Below are 12,268 nucleotides of genomic sequence, written 5' to 3' on the forward strand. Positions count from 1 at the left end.
GCGGCTTGGGCTGCGGCTAGGTCGGCCGCAAGGGTCTCAGCCCGGCTTTCGGCCTCGGCAGCCCGGCCCCGAGATTGGTCCCGCTCCTCGACGACCTGGACGAACTCCGACCGCTGCCGTTGCGCCTCCGCGTGCGCTGCTGCCGCCTCGGCCCTCAGGTCAGCGCAGAGCAACTGGAGGTCCGCTATCTTGGCATCCTGCTGAGAGAGGCGCGCGGTAGCCCCGGCGAGCGAGGTCCTCAGGGATTGCAGCGAGCCCCAGACATCGACCTCGCGGCGGATGAACGACGACTTGGCGGCGCTCCGATCCGTCAGATCCTGGGGGAGGGAGACAGGGCGTCACGACGAACGCCTCGCTCACAGAAAGGAAAAGGTATGCCTGAAACTGTTACCTGGAGGATTTTGGGGACGTCCCTGCAGAGAACCTCCAGCGACGACCGGAGCGACCCCACCGTTGCTTCAGCACGCTCGCGGAGCTCATCCCAGGACTGGTCCTCCTGTTCATCGTCGAGAACGAAGACAGGGTCCGAGGCCTCGCGGGTCCGGAATCGGAGCAACTGGCGCCGGGCCTCGGGGCTCCGCCGCACAACGACGAGGCTGCCGCCCGGCTGGACGGATTGTGCGTCCACGCCCGCCTCTTTCGAGGCACTGGGTGCCGACGCGTCAGCCATCCCGACGCTGGCAGCAACCGGTCGCTCTCCGACGGGGACGGCGGCGACTTCGGTGGCGGCAGGCGCCAGCATGGCCGGCACGACAAGCGGGCTCGGGACCACGTCGGCGCCAGCCGTCTCCCCTATCACGATGGCCGCCACGGCAGAAGAGCCCGCCTCGGGAGCCTGCTCCCCAGAGGCAGGCGACGCCCGAGCCCCCTGCGGTGAAATGCCCTGCGAAAGGGTCGGCTGAACGACAAGGCCCGGGGCGGCGCTGGCCGCACAGACCGACGCCTTAAGGGCCTTCCGGGGTGCTAGGTCGGTCTGGCCATGGCTTCGCTTGCTGAATAAAAAAAAGGGGGAAATTCACGGCCAAGATCTGTGAATAGGAAGCCAAGACGAAGACTTTCCGAGGTACTTACCCGCTCCGGGCCATGATCCACCGCGCCTGAGGGGAGGTTTCTTGGATCCCGGCTCCCGAAACAGCCGCCGAGGTCCGCTTCACCGGCAACTTCGGCGCCACCCTTGCTTCAGACGCTCGGGGAGCAGATGGCTCGGGCATGGTCGCGACGACTTGAGGATCACCCCCATGCGCTGCCGGTACAAGCGGCGGCCCCTGGGGAGCAGCCGCCCTGACCTGGCCCTCCGGAGCCACCTCGGCTCCTCCAGCCGAGGGGTCAGGTGATCCCTCGGGCCGCCCCCGTGCCTCGGGTCGGGACCCCGACGCCCCGACTCCGGGAACTGACGGTGTCGGCCCGCTCGGGGGCTGGCTCGACGGCTCCTGGCCACACCCCAAGCCGGGGCTGAGGCCGAGACGGGCGGCCATGTCGTCCTCCTCCTCATCATCGTCGTCATCATTGTCGTCGGGTGTCTCCGGTGACGGCTCCCTTGGGAGTCCTTCCCTCTCCTGCTGGCGACGGCGCTTCTCCAAGGCGTCCCGAGCCCGCCTCCGCTCGCGGGCCCGGGCCTTCTCCGCGTCCTTCTTCTTCTTCTCCTCCGCGGCGACCCGCCGCGCTGCCCGGTCCACCGCGTCCTCCGGGACCCGTGGCAGGGAGGGCTTGTGCCACCCCACCTCCTAAAGAAGGGGGGAAAGAAGCCCAATCGTAAGAACCAGGAGCAACCTGATGTATGAAGAAGGAAGAAGCGAACACTCACCAGAGTTACGCACCCCTGGTCGGGGCGCATCCGAAGCTGGGAGAAGGCGTGGGAGTCCGGCTTCCCCATCGCGGCCGACACCCGCCACTGGAGGGCGTCGGAGGGAAGAGGATCAGGGGACATTCGTGACCCCTCCCAGTCAGCCTCCGGGGTCATCTCCCAAAGCGGCAGCCGCCGCTCCGCCAAGGGAAGCACCCTTCGACGGTGGATGGCGGCGACCACTCCCGCAGCGGTGAGTCCCCCCTCCCGCAACGCCTTCAGGGCCTGGAGAAGGGGTTTGAGGTTCTTCTGTCTCTCGTGTGGGGTCCCGTGACGCCAGGCGTCGGAGGCGGCGGTGACTACCCGCTGGGAGAACGGCGGGAGCAACTCACCGTCATTCCGGAGGTAGAACCACCGGCGCTGCCACCCCTTGTTCGACGACGCGAGGACAACAGGGATGTACTACGACGCCCGCGACTGCCTCAACAGGAGGGTGCAGCCGCCGGCCCGCACTGCCGCACGGACCTTCCTCTCCCCCGTCGGCAAGGCAAAAATCTCGGCGAAGAAGAGATGAGTCCACAAATCCCAATGGGGGGCGATCCCCAAATACCCTTCGCACACCGCTACGAAGATAGCGGCCTACGAGATGGAGTTGGGGGTGAGGTTATGCAACTCCACCCCATAGTGGAACAGGATGGCCCGCATAAAGCGGCCCGTCGGCACACCGAATCCCCGCTCGTGGAAGGAGATGAAGCTCACGACGTACCCCGGCGGGGGGAATGGAGCGACTCCGCCCATGGGAGGAATCCATTCTGGCCGCTGCTCATCGGTGAGAGGGCGAAGCAAACCCTCGCCGACCAGCTCCTCCAAATCGCTCGCTGTCACCGTGGAAAAGGGCCACGGGTCGCGCGGGGAGATTATGGTCACCCGATCAGCCATCACCAAAACGGAAGGGGTGGTGGCGCAAGGGGCAGGAAGGGCGTTTTTTCCTCTTCTCTGGCTAAAGCTTCTCGGGTTGCGAAAGCCTAAAGGGAGAGGCAGGAAGCGGAGCAAAGAACCGTCACCGGACCCTCTCCGGGGTATATAAAGACCAAGGCAAAGACGGTTCCAATGTTCCGCCCGGACCGGACGCGGGATTCAAAAAACGTGAAGCGAAACGGCCGTTCCTCGAACGGCTCGCGCACGCGCAGCGGCTGCCCCGCCAACTACTTGCCCCGTCGCATTAACTCCGCGGCTGGACAGGCGGCGCTTCTGGCAGGCGCAGCGGGCGACGCTTCGCCTTCGCCAAAATAACCGCATCAAAAAAGGTACGCCGCGTCGTTCGGTTTCGTATCCTTTTTCCCTTTTTTCCTCTTTCTCTATCTCTTGCAACAGGGACCGGGAAAGGGGGATACCCCGAAAGGGATCCTTCCCCGTGAAGGAACCAGGCTCCGAGCCCCCCTACTGATCAGAGGTTCGAAGGCTGGCCCTCCGCGGGGTTCAACAGTCGCCTCATATCGCGTGGGCCCTACACCCACTACTGGTCAGAGGTTCGAAGGTCGGCCCCCCGAAGGGCTCCACGGCCGCCTCAGGCTACTCGGGCTCTGCGCCCATTACTGATCAGGGGTTCGAAGGCTGGCCCCCGAAGGGTTCACAGTCGCCTCAGACACCGAGCGAGGGATGACCAGGGGTACGTTCGATACATAACCAAGGCTCGGGCTGCGCTCCCGAGGTACCCTAGGACATTTCTGAGACCAGCGGGAGCGATCTTGTAACGGAATCCCATCGGAGGGAGGCATCGAGCCCTCGGACCCCGTCGCCAGGGGACCGGGTCCGGCAGATCACCCGCAGGTACTTTTGGGCGTGCCTCTGGGCCCCTAGCCGACCCCCAACGAACGGGGCACGGACGTCCACTCGGATTACCCGCTTGCAGCTCACCGGAGACACCATGTTCGATGCCCATCGAGGCTAACATGGCGCTCTCCCCCCCTCCTCCTTGCGGAAAGGCGACGTAGGGGCGTATGTAAAAAAAGCCGAGTCTGTCCCTGATCGCCCTCTCGCCCTGTGCAGAGGCTCGGGGGCTTCTCTCGCAAACCCGGCTCCGGCCAAACCGTTGACAGCGTCAACATACCAGCCCGAGAACTTGGGCCCCGACCGTGCACCCGGGCTACGACCTGCTCGCATGAGGGAACAACCAGACCAGCCGAAGCATTGCGCAAGGCATTAAGACCTCGAAGGAGTGAAACCACTCCTCCGAGGCCTCGGGGGCTACACCCGGCGGGTGCGCTCGCGCGCACCCACCGGAACAAAATGCAACCGAGAAAGGCTGGTCCCCTTGCAAAAAAGTGCGACGAAAGCCTCCAAGCGAGTGCTAACACTCCCTTCGAGGCTCGGGGGCTACTGTCGGGGACCATAATTAGGGGTACCCTCAAGACGCCTAATTCTCAGCTGGTAACCCCCATCAGCATAAAGCTGCAGAGGCCTGATGGGTGCGATTAAGTCAGGGATTAGTCCATACGAGCGACTCGATCACGCCTCGCCCGAGCCTAGCCTCGGGCAAGGGCAGCCGACCTCGAGGGGTTTTTCCGTCTCGCCCGAGGCCCCCCTTTTTAACGGCGGACACATCTCCGGCTCGCCCGAGGCCTTGCCTTCGCTAAGAAGCAACCCAGACTAAATCGCCGCACCAACCGACCAAGTTGCAGGAGCATTTAACGCGAAGGCCCTGCCAAAGGCGCCATAAGAAGCTCCGCCCGACCCAGGGCTCGGACTCGGGCTAAGCCCCGGAAGACGGCGAACTCCGCTCCGCCCGACCCAGGGCTCGGACTCGGGCTAAGCCCCGGAAGACGGCGAACTCCGCTCCGCCCGACCCAGGGCTCGGACTCGGGCTAAGCCCCGGAAGACAGCGAACTCCGCTCCGCCCGACCCAGGGCTCGGACTCGGGCTAAGCCCCGGAAGACGGCGAACTCCGCTCCGCCCAACCCAGGGCTCGGACTTGGGCTAAGCCCCAGAAGACGACGACCTCCGCTTCGCCCGACCCCAGGGCTCGGACTCCGCCCTGGCCTCTGCCGAACGGCCTCCGCCTCGCCCGACCCAGGAGCTCGGGCTCGGCCTCGGCCACGGAAGACAGACTCGACCTCGGCTTCGGAGGAGCCACCACGTCGCCCGACCTAGGGCACAGGCCCGCCACGTCAACAGGAAGCGCCATCATCACCCTACCCCGAGCCGACTCGGGCCACAGAGAACAAGACCGGTGTCCCATCCGGCTGGCTCCGCCAGATAGGCAATGATGGCGCCCCGCTAGCCCGATGACGACGGCGGCTCTCAGCTCCCTTACGGAAGCAGGGGGACGTCAGCAAGAACTCAACCGCTACGACAACTGTCCCTCCGCCAGGCTCCGTTGCTCCTCCGACAGCCACGACACCACACCAGCAGGGTGCCAAGATCTCTCCGGCTGCCACATTGGCATGTACTTAGGGCGCTAGTTCTTCCCCCGCTAGACACGTAGCACTCTGCTACACCCCCATTGTACACCTGGATCCTCTCCTTACGCCTATAAAAGGAAGGACCAGGGCCTTCTTAGAGAAGGTTGGCCGCGCGGGGACGAGGACGGGGCAGGCGCTCTCTTGGGGCCGCTCGCTTCCCTCACCCGCGTGGACGCTTGTAACCCCCTACTGCAAGCGCACCCGACCTGGGCGCGAGACGAACACGAAGGCCGCAGGATTTCCACCTCTCTCACGCCCGTCTCCGGCCGCCTCGCTTCCCCCCTTCGCGCTCGCCCACGCGCTCGACCCATCTGGGCTGGGGCACGCAGCACACTCACTCGTCGGCTTAGGGACCCCCCGGTCTCGAAACGCCGACAGAATCGAATGGCCGAAAAAATTGCGGCGACGTGGACAACGTATCTAGCCTTGTTTCTAACCGGCTTTAATATAATAGAAATAAATGGCTTCGAAATCATGAAATTTTATGGAGACACAACATATATCCACATATAATTTTAAAAATGTTTAGACCATAAAATCTACAAGATGCGTGTGTTTTTTAAATTTCAACTCCACTTATTGTGTGAATTACACGTGAAATCACTTTAAGTATCCATGTTTTAACATAATCAATACTTCACTTTATCATATGTCCACATATAATTAAAAAAAGGTTAGACTATAAAATCTACAGCATGCCATTTAAAAACTATATTTTGTATTAGACTATTGTCTCGAACCTTGTCATGTTTTAAATATTGTGTTAAACTATTGTATGATCTTAACTTATTGCTATATTGTTATGTCGATCTTTGTTCCATATGATGCTCGTTTGTAACTGTTTTATATGTGAACTAAATTGTAGTGAATGATAAACAATCCATACATTATCTAATAAATATCTAATATCTGACTAAATAATATATATATCTGTCACTTATCCGTCTAAATAAATATATTTATTCAAACTTTGTATCTATGTCTACCCCATTTCTGACTTTCTGTATCCGATCTCAAATACTGATCGAAATACATTAAAATATGATACACAATGAACTAGTCTGTCCGTCCGTTTTCACCCTAGGCTAGACCGTGTGCAGAAGCAGTTAAACAAACGCGTAAGCAAGCATGTTCGACGCAACTGCATGCGGCTAATCCAAGTCTCGAGCAGGTGTGAACAGGAAGAGGTAGACGTGACGTGCGGGCCAATGACACATCGACATGGGTTTACCATTCCAGCGTTTCGAACTGAATGCGAGAGCACAACACCGAGCGCTGATGATCAACATCACCTACCAGTAGCGCGCAATCGTTCATCCGTTGCCGTCCGTCGCCACAGGACTGGAATTCAGCTTCCAGGAACTTCAACCTCGCATCCGTCCACCGTCCTGTCGGCGCGACGCAACGGTCAGCCTGCGTTAATTAGCGGCTTAATTATGCTTAATCTACGATATTTGGAAAAGGGTCTGTCTGGAACCACATAATTTTTTTTAAAAAAAAACCAGTTTATATCTTCTTATGAAAAAAAGTTTGGTCGGCTGTTTGGAACTGAGTTTCAAGATTTAATGCATAATTATTAGTATACCCTTCCTCTATTTTTAAAATGGTGGCGATAGATTTAAATGTTATAAAACCAACAAGAACACGATATAATTAAATAAACAAAAACTGGTTTTAGATTGGGAAGACCCAGGGCCATCCCCGATGGGTGCGGAGAGTGTGGCCGAAATGTAAATGTTATAAAACCAACAAGAACACGATATAATTAAATAAACAAAAACTGGTTTTAGATTAGGAAGACTCAGGGCCATCCCCGATGGGTGCGGAGAGTGTGGTCGTATTGGGCTCCAAAAACAGTGGCCCCTGCCATTGGACGATAGTATTTTCGCGTAAATTATATATGTGCCTTAGACACAAATACATAAAAAGTGATGCACTACCCTCCTGTGTCGTTTAGATTGTTAAACTAATGTCTTAATTACTCATTGAGTATTATTTACTATACACTTGACGATTGCATTGACAGAGAGAAGCTTTTTAAAATTGAAATAATTGAGGAACTATTTAAGGTCAACAATGACTCAAGAGAGTTTAAATGGTTTGGCGATTCTACGTATCGTGAAGAAGTTGTTGGATGAGATTGATCTCAATGGTATAATCGACAACTTTATATCACAAAGTGTTAGAAGATATTTTAAACGTGATATCGAGTAACATTGAAGTGTTTATGACTATATTTTACATTTGTCACCTTATAAACTTTAAAACATTGCACAATAGTGTTTTATATGTTGAATATTCAATAATATGTGTATAATTTTATATATAAATAAATAATATATATATACATATATAAATATACGAATGGATGGGCTTCCATACACTCCAGGCCTCAAAAATATCAGGAATGGCCCTAGAAAAACTAGTTTTTTTGGATTTTAAAAAACTAAAAATCAATCATAAACTGATATGTTTGGAATCACTATAGTTTATATAAACTAGTTTTTTAAAAATTATGCACTTTCAAATAGGTCCTAAGGGTTTGCGTAAATTTTCTACTCTAAATTTTAGAGCTAAAGCTCTAATTAAATAGCCTAAAACTAGTTCTAAATTTTAGCCTATCTCGTATTAGAGTTTTAGGACTAAAAAAGTTAAATATTAAAAAAAATAAAACTCTAAAGTTTATACGACAAGATCTAAATGGGCCCTAAGAAATAACAGTAGTGTGATAAACAGGCTCCAATGTGATACGAAGTTGGAGTCGCCATTCTCTGCTCGTTAGTCGTTACTACTGGATCTTTTGATCCTAACCGCTTGAAACGAAGACCTTTGGACCAAAGGTTGAAAGAAAAACAAAATGTCACGATAATTTTCCGTTGACCAAACTTATGGTGCCGGGTGGACGTGGCCGCACACTGGACTCGCGGGCCGCACACCAGCGCAGCGCAGCGCAGTGCACCTCATCCTTGCCTTGCCGTCCGCGACTCCCACGATCAGCGACGGCCTCCCCACCACGGCACCATCCCAGCCTGCCTGTTGCCGGGGCGCGGACGAAACCGCTCGGCGGGGTTCAATTTCCGGGCCACACCGGTTGTGCTTGTGCGCTGGGACCGCCGCCTTGGTAGGACCGTAGGAGTACTACTTGCGTTCGCTGGTCGCCGGTTTTGGCGCTAGACTAGAAAAACGTGGACTTCCACCTGGTGGTGGTGGGTGGCTGCGTACTGCGGGCCGCTGCCGATCGAGTAAAAAAAAAACGCCGGGCATCGGCCGCCTCCTACCCCCAACCCCCTCCACCCTGTCCTCGGACAGGCGGCGTCGGTGCGCCGGCGGTGCCAGCGCGGAGGCGGAACACCCAGACAGCCCGGACCTTCAGCTGTCTGCTTCTGCGTCTGGCTTGCGGGAGCGATCCCGTCTTCTGTCGACCAGGTTCTTGCCCGATTCTTGCCTACTTCGGGGAGCAGTACTGCGCATCGAATCCGGCTATTTTCATGCGTTTCCTCAAGATTCTTGCTCGTTTCGTCCTCGATTTCGCCCCCCTTTTCAGTTTCTGTAGCGTGTTGCGAACGAGCGGAGTTCGTCTATCGACAGTTCGACGCGCTAAAGTAAAAAAGTTTTTTACAGTTTTTATTTACTAATAACAACTTCGCACCCTCTGCGCAGTCGTGGACTCAAACTAGAGCTGGCTTCGCCATAGACTTCTGGAGGAGGCAACGGGATTGGGAATTGGAACATGGGGAGTTCGGTCGGCTGCTTGGGAGGCGGCTCCAAGTCGAGGCAAGATCAGAATGGTCAGGTCGTCGCGGGTTCGTCTCCCCGTTCAGGTACATCCGTTTTGGGAGCACATGATTGGAGGGGGAGACCACTGCTCAATAGTGTCGTTACTTAACCATTTCATCTTCGAATTGCAGTGCATTTGTGCTTGTGTCGCTTTACATTGAAAGTGTGGACAACATTGTAATTTCCTTTTCTTTTTTAGCCACACGTTGATGCAGGGCATAGTAGCAACTGGTACACCCAACATACCAAAATATTGATAATCTATGCTTCATGAGTATAATCATGATAACGAAAATTATTCATCAGGGTATCAAACATGGCCTCAAGACAAAACTGTCTCTCAGTGTTGTTATGTATTTTTTTTCTTGTAATCCATGCATTGCTGCACGCAAGTGAGGCTTCAATGAGATGCAAACCATAGCCAGTAGCACTAGACCTCTAGGAGTAGCAAGCAGACATTACTTTTTAGTAGCCATTTCCTGTATTAGTGATCCTATTGTCCTGACAGAAACTATACCATGACTTAGACATTAGGAATATGATGAGAGCAATAGACTTTTGTACACCACTTGCACAAAGATAAACCTATATTTTTATTTCTGTCGGCCAAACAAACATATAAAGATGTTTACTATAAGTGATCATTCATTATCGAAGATTTTAGTCCTAATAACTATATATCATTGACCAAAGTGACTGCCATCCTATTTCAGTGCACTTCTGTGCTGATATTTCTTTCCTGTCTGTGTTCTTTTGCTTAACAGAAATTGATGATGCAACTCTGATAAAAGTGCAGGTCATGAATTATCAAGACCTGGAAATAATGTACATGTATTCTCCCTAAACGAGTTGAAGACTGCCACACGAAACTTTCACATGTTGAATTGCATTGGCCGTGGGGGGTTCGGAGCAGTGTATAAGGTGAGGCCCAGGACTTGTTTATGCATTTTTGTTTAAAATCTGTGTTTTATTTGTTGACTCTACTCTAAATGCATGTTTCAAGGAACTTTGCAAATACTGTACTGTAGTCAATGACTAACAAAGGCTGTTCCTCACTTAGGGAAACCTGAAAAATGGCACTCCAATTGCAATTAAAAAACTTGCAGCTGAGTCAAAACAAGGAATTAGTGAATTCTTGACAGAGATTAATGTCATATCAAATGTTAGGCACCCAAACCTTATCAAGCTGATTGGTTGCTGTGTTGAAGGGAGTAACAGACTATTGGTGTACGAATATGCAGAGAATAATAGTTTGGCGAATGCTTTGCTTGGTAAGTTCAATATCGAAGCTGTACTTTCTAAGTTGGTCAATCCAAATGTATTAAGTTTACCTTTGTGAATTATGGCCAGGACCAAAGAACAAATGTATCCCATTGGACTGGCAGAAAAGAGTTGCTATATGTATTGGAACTGCTTCTGGCCTTGCTTTTCTTCATGAGGAAGCACAACCACGGATTGTCCACCGTGATATCAAGGCTAGCAACATTTTACTTGATAAGAAGCTGCTGCCGAAAATTGGAGATTTTGGATTGGCGAAACTCTTTCCTGATACTGTCACTCACATTAGCACGCGTGTTGCAGGAACAATGTTAGTGCATCTCTGGATCTTTTTATGTACCTTCCTCACAAAAAGAAAATATTCTCCTGTATTCAGTTGCTTATGCAATGAAATTATGTGTATTTCGTGTATTTTTTTCATTGCTCTGTTCTTATTTTTACCCAAGTGTAGCAGTTTTGTTATTTTTGCACCTAGTTTACCAGTGTGCCAATCGACTAATTGTAGATTGCTTAGTCTGTTATAACATACTTGCATTGAATTCTCAATATATAATTTTCTTGCAGGGGTTATTTGGCACCAGAGTATGCCTTGTTGGGACAATTGACCAAGAAAGCAGACATATATAGTTTTGGGGTGCTTCTTCTTGAAATGATAAGTGGTGAAAGCAGCAGCAAGTCGACTTGGGGACCTAATATGCATGTTCTCGTGGAATGGGTAACTCATTTTCCTCTCCATTTTCCTATTAGGCCTTTGTTTGGGTGCCCATGTATCCACCTCAATCCATGTGCATGCGTTTTGAGTGGTTTGGTGTGGAATTTAAACTCCAACACACATAGATTTAGGTGGATACATGAACATCCAAACTAGCCCTTAAGTGTGAACCTGTAAGCCAGTTAGGCCCCGTTTCAATCTCACGGGATAAACTTTAGCTTCCTGCTAAACTTTAGCTATATGAATTGAAGTGCTAAAGTTTAGCTTAAATTATCACCATTAGCTCTCATGTTTAGATTATAAATGGCTAAAAGTAGCTAAAAATAAGCTGCTAAAGTTTATCTCGCGAGATTGGAACAGGGCCTTAGTATTTGCCATGATTGCATCAGCTCTTGATGGACTGTAGAATCACATGTGCACCTAATAAGTACAGACTTTTTTCCAAGGCAGACTCAGTATACATGTCGAAGATGGTGTTCTGACTTTACAAGTTTACATTCAAGATATAGCTACTTCTTCGGAAAAATTATTGAACTTATTACATGGGTTAAACTGCAGACATGGAAGCTGCGGGAAGAAGGAAGGCTCTTGGAAATTGTTGATCCAGAACTGGAAAAGTACCCAGAGGAGCAAATGCTTCGTTTCATTAAAGTGGCACTGCTGTGTACGCAAGCCACGTCCCAGCAGAGGCCGTCCATGAAGCAGGTCGTTAATATGCTATCTAACCAAACAGAAATTGATCTGCAAAATGTAGCTCCACCAGGTGTGCTGAAAGAACCTCGGCAGCGTACCGGTGGCTTTGGGGGTTTGATAGCAGACACGTCCTCAAGCCAAAGCACTAAAGGCAACCCAGCTGAATCATACAGCACACAGACCAACATGAACAGCTCTCAGTTTAGCACAACTGATGTATCACCACGGTGACGTTGTCGACTATTGTTTGACGTCTTCAGAGGTGTCTCGCGCCTCCCACAAGGTTTATTGTGCTGAGCCCGGACAAAATCGCTTGATATGGAAGGCCTGATCCATTTTCATCCTGTTTTAGAGCTACGTAGGATGCGAAGGCCGCTGTGAATTGCTGATGTACAGGAATTGTAGCTCATCTGTTTTTCTTTTCTGCGGAGGATGATTTGCAGTTAAATTTGACATTTTTTTTATGTTCTCCATTAAAGCCTGTTGTAGGTATACATTGCAAGAGTACAAGACATGTATTCGAAATTTCAAAAATTCATGAAGACTACTGTAGCTTTCCTTCAT

The 12,268-nt window shown here is 51.9% G+C and overlaps 1 protein-coding gene across 1 annotated transcript; it reads left to right on the forward strand.

Annotated features, from left to right (window-relative positions):
* Positions 1-8,465: 8,465 nt before the first annotated feature.
* On the forward strand, positions 8,466-12,244 carry LOC100274231 (putative protein kinase superfamily protein). The gene is made up of 7 exons (NM_001148602.1): positions 8,466-8,670; positions 8,905-9,065; positions 9,818-9,942; positions 10,082-10,292; positions 10,372-10,609; positions 10,864-11,014; positions 11,570-12,244. Exons 2-7 carry the CDS (start codon positions 8,975-8,977, stop codon positions 11,933-11,935), a joined length of 1,182 nt encoding a protein of 393 aa, NP_001142074.1. The 5' UTR covers positions 8,466-8,670; positions 8,905-8,974; the 3' UTR covers positions 11,936-12,244.
* Positions 12,245-12,268: the final 24 nt, after the last annotated feature.

The sequence above is a fragment of the Zea mays genome, chromosome 1 (genome assembly GCF_902167145.1).
Source record: "Zea mays cultivar B73 chromosome 1, Zm-B73-REFERENCE-NAM-5.0, whole genome shotgun sequence".
In the NCBI taxonomy this organism is placed as follows: domain Eukaryota; kingdom Viridiplantae; phylum Streptophyta; class Magnoliopsida; order Poales; family Poaceae; genus Zea; species Zea mays.

Excerpts from the sequence above, each read along its gene's own strand:
- LOC100274231 (NM_001148602.1), top strand. The coding sequence starts at position 8,975 with ATGGGGAGTTCGGTCGGCTGCTTGGGAGGCGGCTCCAAGTCGAGGCAA. Across the intron at positions 10,293-10,371 it reads TTTGGCGAATGCTTTGCTTG|GACCAAAGAACAAATGTATC; the intron begins GTAAGTTCAATA and ends AATTATGGCCAG. Across the intron at positions 10,610-10,863 it reads ACGCGTGTTGCAGGAACAAT|GGGTTATTTGGCACCAGAGT; the intron begins GTTAGTGCATCT and ends ATTTTCTTGCAG.